Raw genomic sequence first — 23156 nt, 5'->3', positions numbered from 1 at the left:
GGATTTAGAGCAAGCAGAGGGAGCTAATGGTCATCTCATTGTACATAGATGAGTAATATGCTCTGTGTAATGTAACATCCACTGGTTTTATAGGCAATTAAAAAAAATCTTTTTATTGAATTTAAAGTTGATATGTATGTGGATCTACATGTTCATCATGTACAGTTATGTAATTTGGGCACTGTAGAAAAATAAAGAAGAGCAAAAGGCATGCATGCATAAGCCTATCCATAATAGGTAACCACTGTCATAAGGCAAAGATGCTTCTTTGCAGTACTTTTATGTATATAGTTTTAACATCAAGTTTTGTATTTGGCTCCTTTCACATAATCCTATGTTGTAAATTCCAACATCATGCATATTCAGAGAACCTTTTTGGACTGTGTATCATATTCCATTGTATCATATTTACCATATGAGGGCATAGTAACCCTTGGTCACCGGCTTTTATGATTCCAGATTTTTCATTCTTGTAGTTCTGGAGCGAATATCTTTCTGAGTTTTCCCCCACATGTCTTATTTTGTGAGTAGATTTTTGAGATGCAGCGTTAATGTTGAGCCAAACGACTGTCTTTATTGGTGTTCAGAGGGAGGTGCTGTCAGTAGTGCACGAGGATATCCATCCCCCCGCCCCCACTCCCTACACTGGAGTGCAATGTATGTGTGCATGCATGTGGATAACTTTTATAACATGCTAGTCAGAAGTAATGTCCAATCCTTTTAACTCATTTCTTCTGTTACTTATTATGCATGTGCGAATCTTACCCGGCTCAGCTTCTTGAGGATTATTAGCAAGCTCTGTCATTCATCCTTACTGCTCCAGAGCAGCCCCCCAGCATCCAGTACAGTGCCTAGTAGAACTGAATACATTTATTTACTGGAGTAACAAAGGCTTTTTTGTATCAGATAATAAACCTTGTAGAGCTGTTCAGCGAAACTCAGTATCCTGTAATTCAAATAAACATGAGAATGATGGGAAGGTGGTTCTGAGTGTGTGATTAGTGAAAGGCATTTGTTGTATATTTGCTGCTAAAATCATTATTCAAATAGTAGACTATTGTGTGAATTTGTGAGGTTTTCTTTTCAAGCCCTTTATACTCAAAAGGAAGCATCTTCAGGATTGACGGCTTTTTGGTTTACTTGTTGCATTTTTACAAAGAACACATTGAAGGTAGTCACTTTGTGTATTTGGTTCAGTTTTCAATAGTATTGATTGATTGGAGTTTTGGGAAGCAAGATGTGACAGACCTTCGCTTTGCAAGAATTTCCCCTGTGGATTCAGTGGAAAATAACAGAAGAAGAGGGTGAGAAGATTGGTTCTCTCTGAGAAACACAACAAGAAGGATCATGATTAGTGTTTTCTCCAGGCTCTAGCCTACCAGGTTTTTCTTATAAAATGCCCCTGTTCCCTTTTTTGCCACCCAGTATCACTAAACCTTTATTTGAAGAATAGCACAGATTATTTTCTGTGATTTTTATATGAAAATAACAGAAGGACAATCTAAGTCAGTGGGCATGGGATTGAAATTCTTCTTATGTTCTCCTAAGACACAAATGCCTCAGCTTAAATTATTAATTGGAATGTCTGATTTCCTACTGTGTCATCTGTAATTCAAGGGCCACATAGCTGAAAAAAACATATTAACTAATAACCTCCTGAGGGAAGGAGGTGCAGGGCCATCTCTTTTTATCTCTTTCTGATTTAAAAGATTTAATGGAAAACAGTCAATACCCACAGCTGTTCTGTCTCCTTGAAAAAAATTCCACGATCAAAATACTCCACTTTACAAAATGGCTCTTTGTTTATTCTCTTTTTTGACATTAGCTGGCTGGCTGGATAGGGAAAGCAGCTTACTACCAAGAGCTGATTTTTAAAAAAATTTTTTTTTTATTGACACACTGAAAGTTAAAAAGTTGCAAATAATCTTGTTATCATTTAATAGAGCCTCTAACGTAATTTTTAAAAGAAGTCCTAGCTGGAAAGAGGGTCACACCTAACTGGAGATTGTTTTGGGCATTTCCTTCACCTTCTGAAATCTTCTGTTTGCCTCTTAGAGAATCAGCTTAACTATGGCACATCAGTCAGTGCTTTGTGTTCCTATTGTTGAATGTATAGAAACCAGCAATTATCATGGTATGTTTTGTAAACAACATTGTGGTCCTTATGGAAAGTTATGGATCTTACTCATTTTAATTGCTCAATTTTAAGACAATTAGTTAATCGATAAATCCACATGTCAATCAGTTTTGTCAGCTAATATTTTTAGAACTTACCTTATAGGAGACACAAGGATAGCACTTTGCATCTACATTTTATTTAGTCTTTAGAATAATTCTTTGAAATAGATAAAATCATTCCCATTTTACAGATAGGAAATTGAGGCTCAGGGATAATGTGTAACTTTGCCATAATCTTAGCTAGCATGTGTAGATCCTGGATTTTTGCTGAGTGCCCATGTGCAAAGACATGTCCATGCCTTCACAGTGCTTAGAGTTTAGAGGAAGTTAGTGACAAGTACGAAGGCTGGTATAGATAGATTTGGTATAGTGTATGGTAGGGAAGAAGGTGTATTGGAGCCCAAATAAAGATAAATAGAATCAATATTGAGATTTGAGAAGGCTTCTATTGAACCCAACATAAGGGGTAATGTCTGACTAAGAATACCTGGTAGCAAAGTTGAGGAGAGTCTCAGAGTCTTTGGATGGGAGGAAAAGCCTGTGCAGGGCCCCTTGCATGAGAAATTTCAGGACAGGGGCACCTGCATGGCTCAGTCGGTTGAGCATCTGACATGATTTCAGCTCAGGTCATGATCTCAGGGTCGTGAAATTGAGCCCTGGGTTGGGCTCCATACTGAGCATGGAGCCTACTTAAGATTCTCTCCCTCTTTCCCTTTCTAAAAGAAAAAAAAAGAAAAGAAATAGAAAATTTGTGGGAAACATGGTGTATGAAGTTTCAGCAGCTGGAGAAGGGGCCAGGCAGCTACTTGGGGACTCAATCATAAGTGAACTGTGCTACCTTAAGGCAATCAGGCTTTATTGTGACAGAAATGGGGGACTATTGAAAGGATTTATGATACTCTAGGAAAAATAAGGGAGTAGGTCTAACTGCAGTGGGGGGGGCAGTTGAGATAGCAAGTTGTACATGGATTTGGGAACGTTCAGAAGGAGGAACTAACAGGCCTTGGGATAGATGTTGGACTGTCAGGGAAGGCAGAATGAGCATGCTGGGCTTGGGTGGCAGCTGTGTGGTGGAGCCATTCCTGAGCTGGGTGGAACTGGGCAGGTACAAAGGGGATGAGCAGGAGGACATAAGCTGTCCTAGCTTAACCTGGTGGTGTTGTATAGGAGATGTCTTTGGGCTTATGGATAGGTTTTAGAGTCATCACTGTAGAGATGGCATAGGAAACTACTAGAACTGTATGAGGAAATGTATGGAATTGTGAAAAGATAGCCTAGAATAAACTTTGAGCATCGTCACCATTTATTCAGCAAAGAAGACCAGGGGAAGATCCATCAAGGAAACCAAACAGAGAGAATCAAGAATCACTGTGTTCATGAATGTATCATGATGGTATGTCAACTCAGTACTTTGGGGTACTTTGATTGGCAACCATTTCAATTTAGATGGATGGATGGATGTAAGTTAATCATGAGTGCCAACTAAGTGACAAGCATGACTCTAAACGCTGTGGGTATAAGCGTGAATAGGGTAGATCGGACCCTACTCTGATGAAGCTTACAGCTGCTTCATTTAGAAAGTCCAACAAGAGCACAAACCTTTGATTTGGCCCCTTTATTTCCCATGGATTACAATTCAGTAAGACTCATAATACAACATTTTAGTGGAGACTGAATCCTTTAGGCTTTTTACTGGGGTCCCTGCCTTACTTTGATGAAAGTATCCTTAACTACATGAAAGGCATCAGCTTTTCTGGGCACGTTACTTTAGAAATTCTACAACATGTTGCTCACAGATCTTAGGTTACCTCTATGTTACAAAATCCCAAAGAGGAGGTTTTTGCTCTTTTTAATATTCTCATGCCCCAGAATATTTCTTTGGTATCATCCCAGTGTCTAGTTCAAGATAAATATCTAAGAGCTAATTTTCATGTCTACATCTACCAAAAACTTAGCTGTCAAAAGTATGACTGTTAAACTTGTATATTTATGACAATTTATGACCATTAATCCTTAACAACAGCCCATTTATCAAATTGTCTCATTTCCTGGATTTTAGTGGGCTACTATGATAGGAAGTTGAGTTAATGGATTGTTTTATGGCTCTTTAGCCATAACTTCACTTAGTACCGGGCTGAATGTACCTGAACGCAGTGATTTTATGGTGAATGCATTTCAGGTGATCAGGCTTCAGTGGCGGCACACCTCAGCTCTTTCCCGCCTTCCTGGTCATAGGGAAGGTAAAAGTGGGGACAGCTTGTTCCTCCTTTTATTCCCTGTCCAATCATACATGTCAGGATTAGAGCCAATGGAATATGAGTCTGAAAAATAGGCATTTTTACAGTAGTTAGGCTTTTATTATAAGTCTGCCATATAATTTTAACCATTTTTTGCCTTGAAAGAGGCTCATAATTTGTGTATTTTGTGGTTTTCAATCCATTTGCTACAGCTGCAATCCTGATAAGTGGCTCAATTATAACTGTAATATTGGTCTTAAAGACTCACTGATGTCTCATGGAAAACTTTGAAAAACAGTCTATCTAAAGACAATTATGCTTAAATACCACATTTTCTCCATTTCTCTGTTCTTTCCTTTACAAATTATTGCCAAGACCATTAGCATGAGAACAGATTATTCCTTCAAGCTCTAAAATTCTTGAATTTCCCAAGTTGTGGGTTATTGCCTCCCCTGGCTAGCCCTGTCCTCACTGGAGGCCACCCTGCCACTCATAAGGTCACGCAAGTTCACATGTAGACTTTTTTTTTTTTTTAAGTGACCACAGAGTGCTGGTGACAAATTTCCATTTTTACTGGGGAGCAAAAGCCACAGAGTTGGATGAAAGGTGAGAATAATTGGAAACAATGGAGGGGGGATGGCCAATGTCCTTGACATCAAAAATGAGCTCAAAGAAAGGAAGAAAGCTGTAGAAGCATGTTAGAGATACATTTTCATTAATGATCATTCTAAGATGAACTCTGTTCCTTCTCCTATCTTGGCAAATGGTCACTGTCTAGGTTTGGAGAATTACCCGGTGAGGCGGGCATTTGTGCCACTGATGAGACCCAACTATAGCTTATTAGTCCGTTTTCCTAATTAAGGCCTAAGGAAGGAATTAAAGGACTTCCTTTTTTTTTTTTCATGTTTAATTTTTTTTAGCCACATCAAGTTGGCAGTATGAGTTCAGTTAGCCATGAAGTTAGGAAAGTCAGATGGTTTAAGATACTTTTCAGTAGTCTCTTCATTAAGGCAAGAGGGAGCAAGTGGTCAGGGTGGTGCCCGTAATATGCACATCTCAGGGTCTGTTTTATTTTACTCCTTAATATTTGATGAAATAACACTTCTGTCTTTTGTGGGAGAATACCATGGCCTTTTGGTTGGAGAATACTGCACATCTCTCATATCCGTTTTTTAAAGTCTGTCAGAAGGATGAAGTAATGTAAAATCAGAGTAAGGACAGGAGCTAACTCACGGTTGTTCAGGAAAACAGTGATGTGGGGGCTCTTAGATTCATTCGGCTTTGTCTCTAACTTGGATGTGAGGCCCAGTATCTGTTTGACTAGGTCCTCTGATGGGATGGTTTCCCTTTTCCATCCTTCTGTGGAGTGTTACTCTTAGTGGGCATACATCCAAAGTCCCAGGAACCTGGCACCGTGCCATTTCAAGAAAAATGGAGCCCTGCAAACAATCAGCCACTTTGCTCAGCTCAGAGCAGGACAGAGACTGATGAGGGGATTGGCTATTTGGGTCTCCTCATTTCTCATTGTGTCTGGGATGGGCCGTTAGCCTAATAGATGCCACTGCTGAGATGGTTGTTAAGATGACGTATGGCATGCTTGCCTTCTGTACAGTTAGAAGATGTCTATAACTACCTCACTGGGCTAAGACAGTGGTGGGGGTGGGAAGCTGTTTTCAGAGTGGCCTAGCTGTTGCCTTTTTATGTTCAAGATAACCTGTTCTTATAAGGATCTGGGCATGCCTCGGTATAAACGGCATCCTGCAAAGAGTTAACAAGCATCCATATTTATCTGAGTTTCTTTTCTTTCTTTTTTTTTTTTATCTGAGTTTCTATAATAAACATGTTTCTGCAAAATTATGAAACTTTTATGATGGCAGTAGATTCTGTAACTATAAGAACTTTCCATTTAAATGTCAAATATTTTATCTTCTAAAAGGTCACTGCATAACGTGTGTGTTTAGCAATTTATTCATTTAATAATATTTATCAAACATCTGCCACACATAAGAAACCGTGCCCAGTGCGACAGGTAAGTGGTGAACCAAACAGACACAGCCCTGGGCGTGAAGGTGTAGCAAGCAGGGGTTTGGGGAAGAGAAGACACCATGGGACCGTGTTGCAGGGACACCTAGTTGGGGGTGAGAGCAAGGAGGGCAAGTGGTTGTCAGCTTGGTCCAATCAGTATCAGCTCTGTTTCCAGGGACAGCTCAGACGCAGGTGCAGAGAGTGGGCTGCTTGAAGACTGGAAAGGCACTCTGTGTGTCTGGGCCATAGCACAGAGGACAAAGAGGGGGGCCCTGAGCTACAGACTGAGCAGAAAAGATTGGGAAGAGACATGTGAGGCAGAGTTTGGATTTTTACCTTAACAAAGATGGCAAGTGTTGGGGCACTTAGGTGGCTCAGTCAGTTAAGCATCCGACTCTAGATTTCAGCTCAAGTCATGATCTCAGAGTCATGACATGGAGCCCTGCACCGGGCTCTGTGCTGGGCGTGGAGCCTGCTTGAAATTCTTTCTCTCTCTCCCTCTTCCCCCACTATTCTTTCTCTCTCTCTCTAGAAAACAAAACAGTACACCTTCTCAGCTGAATGCTGCAAAGTAACAGACAAAGGTAGAAAGTTAGAACTTGAGAAAAAAGTAAAGATAATGAGAGATGCAGAAGAGTCTTATATGCCAGTGCCTATAATCTAGGCATGTTGTCCCAGATCTGCAGCTCTTCATCTGCAGCCCTGCAGGGTGAACATGATTCACTGGTGTAGGGGTGTGTGTGTGTATGCATGTCTGTGTCTCCCTCTCATCCAAAGCTCACCCCTAGGTTCTGGATTATTTCATAGGTCATTCCAACTTGTGCTTTAGTTTTCATTCCCTCCATTGCTTTGCTTTCTGTATTTCCTCCTGTTTAGAACTCATGTCATTCCTTCTTGTTATCTTCTTTCAAAGACATTGATTTTAATTCTTCCCTATGTGCTGTAATTTTTTTTAAATTGCATGATGTTCATATTTCTAATTTATCTTACTTAAAAACAAGTGCTGTGATTGTTTTGAGGTGTTTTCTTTTTACTGCAATATTAAAAATAATATATTTAGTAATTTTAAAAGGAAGGTGCTGTCTATAATACTTTGTATATAGTAATACTTAGTAGTACTTCTGAAAGGAAGGTGCTGCCTATGGTCCTGCTGATAGGGAGGTTGACTTTGGGGAGGTATGGAAAGTGGAAAATGTGGCTAGGAGTATAACGTGGCAGGAGGGGTTCTGCTGCAACTTTATTAATTAGCTACTGTGTCAAGAATTTTTTTGCTTTGAATACTTTGAATTGTTAGCAGACACGGGAAATGTGTTAAAGGGTGTATATTTATAATAATAGGGCAGGGATCTTGCCCAAGAGACTCTGGTTTTGATATTGGATTCCAGTGCCAGAACTATAATTTCAATTCATTCCTTCATGGATCAGGCAGTTTGCAACATAGTACAAAATAGTTTGGTCGTTGAATTTACTGTCACTGATCTTTAATTGAATATAAATATGACCTCTTAGAACATTTAAAATTGACCTGGACTATATAGAAATCTAACTGAAACTGGATAAACCAAAAAATAATTAGTTGGCTCACACAACTGAAAAATTCCATGGGTAGAGCTGGTTCCAGGTCCAGCTGGAGTCAAGAGCACTGTCCTTAAGATTTCGTCTTTCCCTCTCGAGGTTTGATGACCTCCATGCTCTTGTTCCTACCTCAGTCACATAGGCAAGGCAGGCCCAGCGGCTCCCAGTTTCTGTTCTACCACTTGAGCCCTCCCAAGAATCAGAGCACCAGAGCACCAATGCTGTGCTGGGCTCTCATTGGCTGGGTGGCTTTTGGGCTCATCCCTGGACCAGTCAATGTAGCCCGGAGATGCTGTGCTTTCATTGGTCAAACCTCTGTCAGGTGTTAGGGGGTGGAGTTAGCCCTACATGAATTAAATGATTTTAGAGCTAAGATTCCCCAGAGGGATTCTGGAAAAGAAAGGGCAATAGATCCTAGACAGGAAAAATCAGTAGCTGTCTACCTACAGCTACTAATGTTCTTATCACACACCATCAATTAAAAATTCATAATTTTGAAGGAATATTCTCAGAAGATTTCTGGGGGAAGGGTTTTGTGGCTCTGAGTTTGCCTTGTTTTTCTGCCTTTTGTCAAGTGTAATAAGAAAATTCAGATTCATCCATTTTTTGTTTCTATTTATGTTTAAAAATAACAATCCTTATTTTTTTTACAATGTGTTATCCTCCATTTCTGCAGGAGATCAATGAAAAAAAGATATTGTGTTTTTAATACTGTCTCTTACAGTGATAATGTTAGAAAAGTAGAGAGATGTTAATTGTCAGAATATTGATTTTTCAAATAGAGTGAGCCTGGTGACTGCTGATCATTTTATGGTTCATTTTTCAGTGTATGCATTGTCCTTGCTAATCCTGGCTTTGAAGTTTCCTGTCTTACACATCTCCTTGCAGATGCATTAACCCCAGAGCTACCCCAGGGGAGTGGTGTGAGGGTTACCTGTGTGGGGAGCTAAACTTTTGGCCAAGAGAATGAAGGAGGCCAAAGAAAAACGCCAGGAACAGATTGCCAAGAGAAAGAGGCTGTCCTCTCTGAGAGCTTCTACCTCTAAGTCTGAGTCCAGTCAAAAATGAGATTTTCTAAGAGTGACAAAATAAATAACATCAGACACCAAAAAAAAAAAAAAAAAGCCATTATGTGCCTATGTCCTGCTCAGCTTGAAGCATGGTGGGGTTGGGCCAGGGGTAGCTGGAGTCTTGAACATGCTGAGTCTTAAGCCCCTTCCTGCTTTGACTGCCGTGTGCTTCATGAAGAATATTGATGTTTTCGGTGTGTGCCATGACACGGAAAAGGAAGAAAGATGGGATCCTTCCCCAATTTTTTAAATAGCATGTGGTCTCAAAAATGGGCAGATAAAGGAGTTGCAGAGTCATGGTTAAGATGGCTCTTTGGATTTCTGGTATACATTGGACATATTTTTATGTAGGGTTTGGTTATGTTTCTGTTGTCTTCAGGGATCATCGGTCTTTAAATTATCCACTTAGGGTGCCTGGGTGGCTCAGCGGTTGAGCGTCTGCCTTTGGCTCAGGTCATTATCCTGGGGTCCTTGGATCCAGTCCCACATCAGGCTCCTAGCAGAGAGCCTGCTTCTCCCTCTGCCTATGTCTCTGCCTCTCTCATGAATAAGTAAAGATAATCTTAAAAAAATAAATAGATTTTCCATTAAAAAATTTTTTTTCCATTCTTAGATCAGTTTTGGAAATTGGTGGTTTGCTAGGAAATCATTAGTTTCCTCTGTGTTTTCAAATTTGTTGTTATACAGTTGCTTGTAGTATATAATTCTTCTATACTTCATATTTACTTTAATCTCTTGTATATATGGTCATGTTTCCTTTCTCATTTCCAAACTTGCATGATATTATTCTTTCTCTCTTTTCCTTTTTCAGGCTTGAGAAGGAGATCTATTTCTTTGTTTTTTATTTTTATTTTTTTAAAAAAATACCCTTGGGGGCAGCCCAGGTGGCTCAGCGGTTTAGCACCGCCTTCAGCCCAGGGTGTGATCCTGGAGACCTGGGATCAGGATCACGTCCCATGTCAGGCTCCCTGCATGGAGCCTGCTTCTCTCTCTCTCTCTCTCTCTCTCTCTCTCTCTCTCTGTGTGTCTCGTGAATAAATAAATAAAATATTAAAACAAAAAACAACTACCTTTGGATTTGTCTCTCCTTTTTCTACCTTGTTTTTCCCTTATTCCATTAACTTCACTTTAATCTTTATTCATTTCTTCTTTCTTGGTTTCCTTTGGGACATTTTGTTCTAATATCTTAAGGTGGCGAGTACTTGGTTGCTGACTATGTTTCTTGAAAGTACGCAGTTTGGTGGTTTCGGTGGACATGGTTCTTCCTTCTGTTACAGGATATTTACAAATTAATCGCATATACCGGAAAATAAATGTCCTATTAATGCTAAGAATTCACAAATTACTTCCGATGCCTGGTACAGAACTAATTTGTAAGCTTTCAAATGTTGTTGTGTTCTCTAAGCAGCAGAATTATCCTTAGAATTTATAGATTATGTAGAAGCTGATCTAGTAAATCAGATACCATTTGAACAGAGAGATTCTAGGCAAAAAGTTGTTTTCTTTCATATATCAGTTGTCAGTTTTCAGTTTCCAGAAAAGGATTTGATAATAGTGTAAATTGTAGAGGAAATAACTATAATTCAGAATCATCTGTGATCCTTTTAAACACAATGATTCCAAGTGAAATAGATAAGATGCAGTCATCTCTCTTCTTTCTGAGAACTATGGACAGACACTGGTCTGTTGCACTGAACATCTGATTGTGCTTTCCCTCTGTTTACCACATCCTAAAATATCATTATATTTCCTCCGTTATGAAGTTGCCCTGGGAACAGACAGCATCTTACCATGCCGATACTGATTTTTTTTTCCAATGCGGGAGAAGCAGGTTGCTGTGATAAGAAAATATCAGTTATTCCAGTAGACCACTGCATGTTCATCTCAAAGCCATTAAGAACCCATTGGATGGCTGCTTTGGCTTAGGTTGTGATCCTAGATTTCTGATCCTAGAGTCCTGGGATCGAGCTCTGCATGGAGCTCCTGCAGTGGGGAGTCTGCTTCTCCCTCTCCCTCTACCCCTCCCTCTGCTTGTGCTCTGTCTCACTCTCAAATAAACAAATAAAATCTTAAAAAAAAAAAAAGAATCCTTTGGAGGGGACCTGGCTGGCCCAGTTTGGTGGAGCATGCAGCTCTCTATCTGGGGATCATGAGTTTGAGCCCTACGTTGCATATAGAGATTACTTAAAAAAAATAAAAAGAGCCCATTGGGGCACCTGTGTGGCTCAGTAGTTGAGCATCAGCTTTTGGCTCAGGTCATAATCCTGGGGTCCTGGGATCGAGTTTTGTATCAAGCTCCCTGTAGGGAGCCTGCTTCTCAACCTCAGCATGTGTCTGTGCCTCTCTCTGTCTCCCATGAATAATAAATAAAATATTTTAAAAAAGAATCCAGTGGAAAGAGTTCTAATACTCTTCAACTAGTTGGAATTTTAATATTTTCTTTTTTTAATTTTTTTTTATTTATTATAGTCACACAGAATGAGAGAGGCAGAGACACAGGCAGAGGGAGAAGCAGGCTCCATGCACTGGGAGCCCGATGTGGGATTCGATCCCGGGTCTCCAGGATCGTGCCCTGGGCCAAAGGCAGGCGCCAAACCGCTGCGCCACCCAGGGATCCCCGAATTTTAATATTTTCTAAGTGAATTGCAGTTTTTTATGCTTTGAGGATGGAGGGAAATCAGCTATGTTATATACCTTTACTACCATCATTACTTCAGAATAATTATTCATTCATTCATTCATTCATTCTTATGCCAGCAAGTAGTAAGGTTCCCATAAGTTGGGAAAATACTGCATACCTGGAAAATATTTTTGTCTAAAGATAGAATGAATTGAAAAAGTTATTTGTGATTAAAGAAAAAAAAGTCAATTAGAAGTCAAGTTTCTACTGACCACAAAGATAAATTATGCTTTTATTTTACCCTGCATATTTGTTAAATTGCTAGTGCTGAGATGAACTAGAAAGTTACACTTATTCAGATACCAAATTCTTCAAGCTCCTTCCCACTTTAATGGGGATCTCTATAAGTTGCTTACTTGATTGCAGAGACCACATTCTAAAAACTCATTTTGCTGCTGGACATTTTGAGTTTAAATATTTTGAAAGAAAGTATAATAATACTCAAAAAAATAACATGACCTTTCTGTTACTCTATATCTAATTGAAATGTTGCTTGATTACCTAATTTAAGCCATGCCACATTAATAGATAATGTTGATATAGAGATGAAAGGCATGTTATGTTCCTGACTTAGAGGAGCTTGAAGTTAGCTAGTGGAGGAGATTGGTCAGTATAAGGAGATCTGCTACCAGAAGTGTAGTTGCCAGCGCTGTGGGAACACAAAAGGAGAACTCTTTGCTCAGATGTGGGCTGAGGGAAAGTTTCTTGGAGAGGATCCTGCTTGATTCTGTGGTATAAATTTTAGCCAGCAAAGTATAGCAAGAAGGCAGAATGTTCTGGAGAGAAGGAGCAGTATGAAGAATAGAGTCATGAAACTTCGGGACAGTTTGGAGGAGTTGGGGATGGGCAGAAGGTGGAGAGGAGGACAGAGAAGAAACCATATGTAAAATGTCTTGAACTTGAGCTACAAAAATTGTTAATGGTTATTTTCTGTGTTTTGATTCAGGTGAAGGAAATACTGAAGGCCAGATGTCTTAAGGAATGCTCTTGAAAAGGACAGAGACATACAAAATTATTTCAGCAACTGAGAAGGAAGCTGGTTCTGGAGAAACCATCCTCTGAGGATGTTGTTTGCTTTTGGTTAAAAAGAGAAAGCACAACTGTAGAGGAAGCCTTTATATCTGCATTTACAATTGCATTGTGGATAAAGATGTAATTAGATTCACCTCCATCTTGCTGGTGAGACTTGGAGCTTCTTGGCTCGGCAGACATGAGTGACCCAAGGCAGTCACAAGAAGAGAAGCACAAGCTTGGTAGAGCCTCATCGAAGTTCAAAGATCCTCCCAGAATCATGCAGTCTGATGATTATTTTGCTCGAAAATTTAAAGCCATTAATGGCAACATGGGCCCTGCCACTTCTTTAACTGCCTCTAATTCCACTGAGGGTGGTGGTCCAGCAAATGGAACCCCAGCTGTGCCCAAGATGGGTGTGAGAGCAAGAGTGTGTGAGTGGCCTCCCAAGAAGGACTGCTCCAAGGAGCTAGCCTGCAAGACGCTGTGGGAAAGCCGGTCTCAGACCAGTTACGAGAGTGTCACATCCATTACACACAATGGGCAAAATGACCAGAGCGATGGTCAGCAAGAGGAACAGCTTGATCTCGACTTCGTGGAGGCCAAGTACACCATTGGAGACATCTTTGTCCACTCCCCTCAGAGAGGACTGCACCCCATTAGACAGAGAAGCAATAGTGATGTCACCATCAGTGACATCGACGCTGAAGATGTCTTAGACCAAAACGCAGTGAACCCCAACACTGGGGCGGCGCTCCACCGGGAGTATGGAAGCACGTCTTCCATTGACCGGCAGGGTTTATCTGGTGAGAACTTCTTTGCAATGCTCAGAGGGTACCGAGTAGAGAATTACGACCACAAAGCGATGGCCCCTTTTGGGTTCCCTGAGTTTTTCCCCTGCGATCCTGCGATCTCTCCCAGCCTCCATGCAGCAGCACAGATTTCTAGAGGAGAATTTGTCCGTCTCTCAGGATTAGACTACATGGACAGTGCCCTCCTAATGGGGAGAGACAGGGATAAACCTTTCAAACGGAGGTTAAAGTCAGAATCAGTGGAAACGTCCCTGTTCCGGAAGCTGCGGACTGTTAAAAGTGAACATGAGACTTTCAAGTTCACATGCGACCCGGAAGACGGTCGTCTGGAGCGGGGTGTTCGCCCTTGGAATTGCCAGCGGTGTTTTGCACATTATGATGTCCAGAGCATTTTGTTTAATATCAACGAAGCCATGGCTACAAGGGCCAACGTGGGGAAGCGGAAAAACATCACCACCGGGGCCTCGGCAGCATCCCAGACTCAGATGCCGGCAGGCCAGACGGGCAACTGTGAGTCCCCTTTGGGGAGCAAGGAGGATCTCAACTCCAAGGAGAACCTGGATGCTGATGAGGGAGATGGGAAGAGCAATGAGCTCGTCCTGAGTTGTCCTTACTTTCGGAATGAGACCGGCGGGGAAGGCGACAGGAGGATCGCCCTTTCTCGGGCCAGTTCTTCATCATTCAGCTCCGGGGAAGGCTGCTCCTTTGAGTCCTCTCTGAGCTCCCACTGCACAAACGCAGGTGTCTCCGTCCTGGAAGTGCCCAGAGAGAACCAGCCCATTCACAGGGAGAAGGTGAAGCGCTACATCATAGAGCACATTGACCTTGGAGCCTACTATTACCGCAAGTTCTTCTATGGGAAAGGTAAGGGAGAGTCCAGCGTGTGCGCATGTGTCTGGGGCTGGTCGTGCTGTGCCACTTTGGGCTGTGACACCTTCACCAGAGGGTCTGAGGCCATAGACCACAGAGCTGTCTCAGACCCTCCATGGTGCCAGACTCAGCCCTTCTTCAGGAATCCCAGAGCCTAATGCATTGTCACACACATTGGAAGTATTAGGTGGATCTTTGCCAAGAGAATGTATGAATTAGTGTGATCAACAAATATTTTTCCTGAAGTTCTATACATGGCCTTAAACATCAAGATTCTGGTAATCCTTTGATTTTCCAAAGGATTTCATGGTTTTCGAAATTCTTTAATCCTATGTGAAATGGAGTTTACTTTTATTTAGATTTTCAGGCTTGAAGGATGCATTCCTCAGAAGTCATAGAGTTGAATCCTCAGTCTTTATATGAGTGTCTTCATTTTTCTGGGGACATGAAATATGGTCTATTGAAGATACCTGCAGAAAAATAGGTCCCACACACCTGTCAACCACACGGGCTTCATAAAACGGGGTATTGGGTGTAGCTTGCTACCGGTGCCCCTGCCTTATAGGGCAGCATAGTTTTCGGGGCTGTCTTGTCCTGGTTTCAGTGTCACTGGCCACCCTCCTGGCTGCCCAGGTGTCACCTCTCAGAGCACCTAAGGAGGTCGTAGGTGGGCCCTGCCAGTCTCGTGAATAAACCGACCTGCCACAGGTATGGATCATGGCGAGCTGACCTTACTTGGAGTTTGTTTCTTCAGAATGTTTGTGTGTCATCTTGCCATGTACATTGTGATTGTTACATCCATCAGTTTTTTTCCTCATTTTAGTATCAATTCAGATTTAACCAATCTCCTGTAACCCTAATATTATGAAATCATAGAAATGTGTAGAATAGTCACGATATTGGATGAGCTGTTTGGCTAAATAGGCACTTGCTTTACAACTGCTCATACATTTGAGTTACGTTTCCCTTTTCATTCTGATGACACAATGGGACTGAAATTATTCCATCAGCCTGTCTTGCTTCCCCAGGTGTGTCCCCAGCTCCCATTTCCATCATGGCCTCTGGTTGAACTCAGAGAAACCTGGACTTCCTTTTTAGTCTGTGCTGTGAAAGAATGCATGGCCCTCATGACTGTATTGGTCCAGGGGCAGCACATTATACTACACTGTTCAAAGATGGTCTCTAGGTGGAACCTAGTTATTTTTGGAAAGGAAGGCCATGAAGAAATAGGCTTCCCCCATTAAGACCCTTTAATTGACAAAACCATGGCTGTCCATGCCAGCAATAAAATAGTCTACTGGAATTATTATACCCTGAAATCCTCAGGCATGGAGTCATTTTGGCTAGCTGAGTTTTGTAAATAGTTTGTGGATCACCCTTTAAAATACCAAAACAGGGGCAGCCTGGGTGGCTCAGCAGTTTAGCGCCTGCCTTCAGCCCAGGGTGTGATCCTGGAGACTCAGGATCGAGTCCCACGTCGGGCTCCCTGCATGGAGCCTGCTTCTCTCTCTGCCTGTGTCTCTGCCTCTCTCTCTCTCTGTGTCTCACATGAGTAGATAAATAAAATCTTTTAAAAAAGAATAAAAAAATAAAACACCAAAACATAAAAATAAATAAAATACCAGGAAATAAAAGTTACATATGTGTGTGTGAATGTGTGCATGTGTATTTATGCAGACACTTAGTGCCAGAATCTCATCCATACAGTGGTGTGTGTTAAGTACACTTGTATGTGTCTGTGGAATGAGCAGTGGATGCTTTCTGCAGCCAAGGTCACCACCAGTAATGTCCTTAGGGTCTGTTCCTAGAGATAGTTTTAGGTGCTGGATTCTCTTAGTTCTCTTGACTGCATTTTGTAGATTTCTTCTTGAACTGTCAACTCTCACTTCCCGGTAAAGCGTCTGTGACTGGTGTATTTCTCCTGCTTTTTCTGATTTACTGCTTAGGGTTTGCCAGGGCATTGGAAATAACATCAGCAAACTTGTTAACTTTGAATGTGAAATTCAAAATAAGCTCCAGTGAAGATCCTGAGGACAGATACCCTGTGAATTTGGGGCCCCCAGGCATTGGGCTCACTCTGGTTCTGGGCTTTGCTGTGGACCTGTGAATGAGCGAGGCAGGTGAAGTCAAGGACCCTCTGCAAAGCCTGCCAGATAAGGGTGTGGAGCCGCAATCCCTGAGCTCGCCTTTTCATCGGTGTTCTGTGGTGCTGGGCTGTGGAAGTGCCGTTGTCCCAGCTGATGGATCGGAGGAGAGAATATGACCAAGCCGGCCCCTCTGCTCTTGCCTGCAACCGTGAACTCTGCCTGCTTGCTCCTATTTTTAGCTCTTCCCTGGTGGGCCTGTGTGTCTCGGAATGAAATTGGCTCCAGTGGCATCTGCGGCTGCTGTCCTGCCTGGTCCCACTGCAGAGCCGTGAAGGACTGGAAGCTGGGCAGCCACCCTGGTCCCCAGCAGTCAGGGGGTCATGGCCCCCCACTGTGTGGGAATGGGGACAGGCAGCCAGCTAGGTCCCTGGCTTCAACCTCTAGACTCTTATCTGCAGACATAGCCCCAGTTGCAGAAACATCCTTGCTCGACCTAAAAACAGAACCCCTTGGGCCGCCTGGCCCAGATCGGGTGTGTTTGTAGGGAGCTTTGTTCTCCTTTCTCTCTTTTCCCTTCACTCAAAAGTTCTTCTCTTTGGAAACAGGCACCCCAGGATCTTTTGATACTTCGCAGAATCGCCTTTTCTTTTTCTCCATTCTCCACCGTTCCGTGTGAAATTTCATTTTCAAAAGAATTAAGTGGCACCCAATTGCTGGGAAGGGTTGAAAGTACCGAGCCTTAATGATGTGGTTTACTCTTTCCTGGGTAGTTAGCGTGGAGTTGCTGCGATTGATGGCGAGGTGCGCTCTGCTAACACAGGGCCCCTGAATGGCTTGTTGAGAACTCTGCAGAAGGATTGATGCTGCGGGGTGGGGGTGGCGGCAGCCACAGCAAACTGTGGAGCTCCATCACTTCTGGGCAAATCCGTCTGTAGCCTTCCCTGAAACAGCTTTTTAAGGAAGAGTGAGGTAAGACTGGAGTAAGCTCAGGGAATGCTGGAGAAGGTTCCTCCCTGTTGCTGGCGATGCCCATGAAGAAAATTGGGTACTGCCTGCCGTGCTTCTGTTTCTCTTGAAGTCCCAATGAAAGTACAATTTCCCTCTTTCCATTTGTGAAGCAGACCACGAGGAAGAGCCCCTTAGACAGGCCGTTCTGCTTGTTCCAGTCTGTTTGGATACCCTTGAGCTGGCACATTGGCCAGCTTTGCCTCCTTCTGGGCCCCTGGGCACTTAGAGCCTCTGGCCAGCAATGGGCTGTCCCCAGTGGGGCCAGAATGGACAGTGGAGAAAGATAACTCATGGGTCCCTGTGTGTCTGTCCATCAAGTCTTGTCTAATTTAGGAAATTGCATACCTGCAGTTACTCAGGAGTTCTAAAACTGTTCTCTAAAAACCTTAAGAGAATCTTAACCTTAAGAGACTCTTAACCACTCTTAACCTCAGAAACAAACTGAGGGTTGCTGGAGGGGAGGTGGGTGGGGGGAATTGGGTAACTGGGTGATGGGCACTGAGGAGGGCACTTGATGGAATGAGCACTGGGTGTTATATGCAGCTGATAAATTATTGAACACTACACCTGAAACTAATGATGTACTGTATGTTGGCTAATTGAATTTAAATAAAAATAAATAAATAAACAAAATGTTCTCTACCTTCAGATTGCACAGGCCATAACAGCTATAGACAGGAGTAACTCTAGAAGGCAGAATATGTCCTTTTTGGATAATGAAAGAAAGGTAATCTATAGAGAATAGGATAAAGCTGGGTCTCTTTGGTGACTTTGGAGTGAAACGTGGCTAAGTGTTTGAGCCTTTGGGACCTTGTTTTACCCAGGTACAGGAATGTGTCTGCTTCATATGGGGGAAATTGACTAAAATTGACAATATATACCTTTTTTTGGTCTAGAATTTTTATGTGGCATAGAAGTATTACATGATCATTATAGGAAAATAAAGAAGCAAAAGCGAAAGAAGTAAAATCATCCTAGTCCCTAAGAGATAATCACCATGAACAGTTTCCTCTTTATCCTTGTAGGCTTTTTCTGATGCAAATAAATTTATGTAAATGGAACCTTCTGTTGCTGTGTCTGTAGAACTTGCTTTGGATGATCATCATCCTTCTGTGTTATTATGTGTAGAGCTACATCAGCATTTTACAAGCCATTATCAATTACCATTATCTGCCTTGGGTGCACGAGTAGATGCCAGGTATTTGCCAACCATGATCTGGGCAGAAGAGCTAATGATGGTATTTGCTTTATTTCAGAGAAAAACCCATCAACTTGATAGAAGCACAGTGATAAAGGGACATCTATTTCTTACTCTCCTAGATGAAGTACAGCTGCAAAACACCTCCTGTCAAATATATTGGTGTTCATTTTAACAAACAAATCTTTATTTTAAAAAAGTAAATTATAAAAGAGGTTTTAATTTCATGAAGTTTGAAAAAATATAAAAATTGTCCTTCTCTACTTGCATGTGGGCTGTGCTTAGTGACTCCCTTCTAAGGGCTAGCGCATGGAGAGGGGAAAGATTGCAGTGGAGAAGTCTGGAAAGCACCTCCCCAGCCAGGGCCTGAAGGTCCACATCAACATTGAGAGGTCATGCGGTTAGTTTATACCCTTGATATGATGGGAACGGCATTTCTTGGGTCTTCCTCCAAAGCCACAACCTCAGTCTGATTAGGGAAGTACATTAAACCCCTGAGGAGGGACATTCTACAGAATCCTGACCACTTATCAAAATTGCCAAGGTCATCCAGAACTAGGAGAGTATGGGAAACTCACAGTCTAGGAGAGCCTGTAACAGACATGACGAGTACCTGTAATGGGGTGCTCTGGATGGGATCCTGGAAGAGAAAGGACACTAATAAAGCGGAAAACTGAATAAAAGTGGACTTGATCAATAATAGTGTCAATACTGGTTCATTAATAGAGTGAACTTACCAAAGAAATGTATGATATTAACAACTAAGAAAGTGAGCTAAAAGTATATATAGAGAGAACTCTACTATCTTTGCAGCTTTTCCACAAATCAAAACCAGCTTAAAAATAGTTTGCTTAAAATATTTTTAAATATAAGTCATAAAAATTTTCATATGTTTAATATGAGAATCTTTCCAATTACATGAAAAAGAACTTCTAGGCAGTTCTTAAAAGTAACAAACCTACAGATTTATGTTACTTCATTAAACTCTTCAGGATTCCTGCTGTCTCCACAGTGTGTTTCAAGTAGAGTGAAATTGACAAAATGTCATTTGCCACAGCCCTTTCTCTACACATCCATGGAATCGTGGAATGCCAGGAATATTTTCCTCAAACTTACCTACAAGAGCAGGGTAATTATTAGGCTGTAGAATTTACACTTTCTTCTTCATTATTGAAATGCACAGACTTCCCCTTTGAATTTCCCCTAAAATCTGCATGTTAAGGCCAGGTGGCTGTGGGGTGCTGTTTGGGATACCCTGGATTCTTCGGCTCCCACATCTCTGCTGAACTAACTCTGAAGAAAGCTTATGCCCAACTCATTTTTTTCCTTAGGATTTTCTGTAAGTCCAAGGAAATAAATACATATCTTTTAGAAATCCTCTGTAAAGGAGCTGAATTGGTTTTTACAGGGCAGGTTTTGTAGCATATATGAAAAGCTAATCTTAGTTTGAATGGTTGTCTCCCTTCTGTCTGGTGCTTCAGAGGTTTATAGTTCCATCATTCACCTGTGATTTCTTCTCTTCTGTTTCTTCTAAAAAGTAATATGCTGGAGAAAACTTTGATTTTTCTCCTTCCCATCTTAGCTTTATAGGACTTCTGAGGTCTGTGCAGATGAGAATTCTTTTTGGAAAGATCAGAACTTTTTAGAGAAGAGTTTTTAGTTGCCTCCAGGTAGACTGGGCCTCCAACAAAAGCCATCTCCTCCCCATGGTGTAGGGTGCAATACTGGCCTTTCCAAGGTCCATTTCTGCCCCAAGATGCTGACCTTTAAGCTTTGAAGGCCATCCTATGTCTGTGCTTAGCCCCGGGCTGGGCCATTGCTACCACCTGGGGATGAACTCCTCTGTTGGATCTGCAGCACTTCCAACAGTTCTTTCTAGAACCTCTTTTCCCTAAGAATCTTCAAGGTCACGTCTTTAATAACTACCCTCAACTGGCTCTGTGTTTTCTCCAGTGGCCATTTTTGTCATTAGTATTTTAACAGAAGAATAATATTTGTGCACACATCTGCTCAATGAACAAATAAAACGAATGGGTTCTCCCAGAATGTGTGTAGTGAACCCTCCCACCTGTCTCGATACCAGCTTCCTGTTTAATGACTGGAGATTTACCTTTTTGCTAATAGAGAGAAGCGCACATGTGTTCTAATTGTGGTCGGAGGCCTATGACTGGTGGGCAGGGCAACACAACTTAATGTGAGGAGCCCAGACCTTTCTGAAGCCAGGTTCCTGGGTTCACATCCCAACTCAGCTTTAGACAAGTCCTTCAACTGCTTTGTGCCTCAGTTACTCATCTATAAAATGGGATCCTAATAAAAATATCCCCTATGACCATGCCTGTCACAAAACAGGCCTCCTCCTCCCCCAAGTGGTTCTTAAATAAATGTGTAAAACCTTTCTCTCTAGAAAGAAACTGTTGTCTGTACCACTGGTGCCACATTTCAAGGGGCAATACTTTATTTTAACAACTAAAAAGGTTAAAAAGATAAGGAGGAAAAAAGTAGAACCATATGGCAGGGGGCCCTGTGGCAAGGTGTCTGGTGAAGTAATATGCCACCCCTTCCAAACACATTCACTTAAATTTCACAAATGTTGCAGTTGTGGGCCGCTGTGTACCTTTACATATCAAATGAATCCCATGCCTAAGTGATGCATGGCTGCATTTGCTTTGAATTTCATGCCTGGCGGCTTCTCCCCCAACCCCTTCCGGTTTTAAACAGTCACTGAAGAAATTAATAGGGAGTTGGACACTATTAAATTCATATTGGGTGAACTGAGTCCAATTTAATAGGACTGTTCTGGGATGCAAAGTCCTCCTCCTGGAGGGGACACAGTCGCTTCTGCTCTTCACCTCTCTGGCTGGCCAGTGTGAACTCCACAAACAGAGCTCCCATTGAGGCCCAGCCAGCTCTGAGCAGGGAGGAGCTGCCCAGCTGCATGGGAGATCCCAGCTTCGTGGGTTATAATGGTATCAGTTCCATGCAGCTGGCAGTGGGAAACTCTGGCTGGCAGCTCCCACCTGTTGCCGTGTTTTAGGAACTTGGAGAGGACTGCAGATTTCCTCCTGTGGACCCTCTGGCCTCAGAGTTTATCAGGAATCGATTATTTGAGGAAGAGGATATAAGGTTTTATTTATTTCCCTAGGAGTAGAGGAATGGATACTGTAATATTTCGGTGCAGTGTAACTGATGTGGTGGTTAGACTTCCTTGCATCTTGGTACAGCAAGTTGGAAGTCAGAGTCTTTGGAACATAAGGTCTTAGAACACCTGGAAGCTTAGTGAAACCGACCTACCTTGTCTTTGTTCCAAGATTTATTTCACTCTTTACCATACTTAGGAAATACAATGAAAAAGCTGGACGATTGCCCCTTCCTTGGCTTTTCCACAGTGAATTCTTCCTTGCTTTCCTAGTGTTCTCTTCTTCCTCTTGTAGTAAATAACTCTCAAAATTGTGGATTATCGAAGGAAGCCTTTGACGGCTGCCTTTTTTTTCCAGTCTTTCCCTTTTTATTCGAGGTTTTCCTACAACGGTGTCTCCCAAGATACTGTCCTTATGTTCAGGACAGATTTGTTGACTCATCTGTAAGTTGTGTTCATTTTACCATGCATTAATTTATTTTTAGAATTCAAACTTTCCATGACTCTCAACACCCTTTGCATGAGAGAGTCCTAGACCAGCCCACCAAGGTGAGCATCCTCTGTGTCACCCTGCAAGACCCCGAGCAAGTCATCTAGCCCCTCCGCTTCAGGAATATTATCTGTAAAATGGGGATACCTCCTCAAAGGTAGGGAGAAGGAAATGAGTTCATTTATGTCAGGTTTATTAAATGTTGTTATTTTCACTGTAACACCTCATTCTCAAACTTAGCTAATACTTTGGTTAAATTTTGGTCAAAGGAGTCTTCAGAAATGCAAAAATGCATCCTTTTCTCCATCATGGTGAATTCAGTAATTTAATCCATGAAACATGAACAGGGAGCTTGAAACTTCTTGAAGTTATCTAATGACTCTTCTATTATTATCTGTAGAAGCAGGCCCTATTGTTCTATTCATCCATCCATCCATCCACTCATAGTCCCTTGTTGACTTTTTCTCTGTAAGTCTAAGAGAGCTCTGAACAGGGGAGCTGATCTAAAATGCATACACAAGATTGTTCAGAGGCAAAGTTTAAAGAAGATAATCGTAGGTGGGAATTTAGGCAACAGCCACCTGCAGCCATGGATGTAACCCAGAGAGGCAGTGAGCCAACAATTAAGCGATCCACTTGCTGTTGAAAGAACGAAGAAACATTAAACTATGTTTTATGGAAAAATAGCAAGAAAACTGCTTCTTTTCTCCATGATGGAGGAAAGCTTCTGCTGTGTGAATTCATGGAGTGAAGGGTGCAGGGCCCAGTCCACAGTCTCT

At 42.0% G+C, this 23156-nt stretch overlaps 1 protein-coding gene across 11 annotated transcripts in view; it reads left to right on the top strand.

The window, feature by feature from the left end:
* Window positions 1-23156, top strand: part of SIPA1L2 (signal induced proliferation associated 1 like 2) — a 212977-nt gene that overhangs the window by 92903 nt on the left and 96918 nt on the right. For all 11 annotated transcript variants that reach the window (XM_055308737.1, XM_055308742.1, XM_055308741.1 and 8 more), the window contains one exon: window positions 12712-14452. In XM_055308737.1, the coding sequence (XP_055164712.1) occupies window positions 12976-14452 (1477 nt within the window). In that variant the 5' untranslated portion in view covers window positions 12712-12975. The remainder of the gene's footprint in view (window positions 1-12711; window positions 14453-23156) is intronic.

Source organism: Nyctereutes procyonoides, unplaced genomic scaffold (assembly GCF_905146905.1).
Source record: "Nyctereutes procyonoides isolate TBG_1078 unplaced genomic scaffold, NYPRO_anot_genome, whole genome shotgun sequence".
Lineage (NCBI taxonomy): Eukaryota > Metazoa > Chordata > Mammalia > Carnivora > Canidae > Nyctereutes > Nyctereutes procyonoides.
The sequence above is the reverse complement of the archived record's forward strand: the minus strand, read 5'-3'. Positions and strand labels throughout refer to the sequence as shown.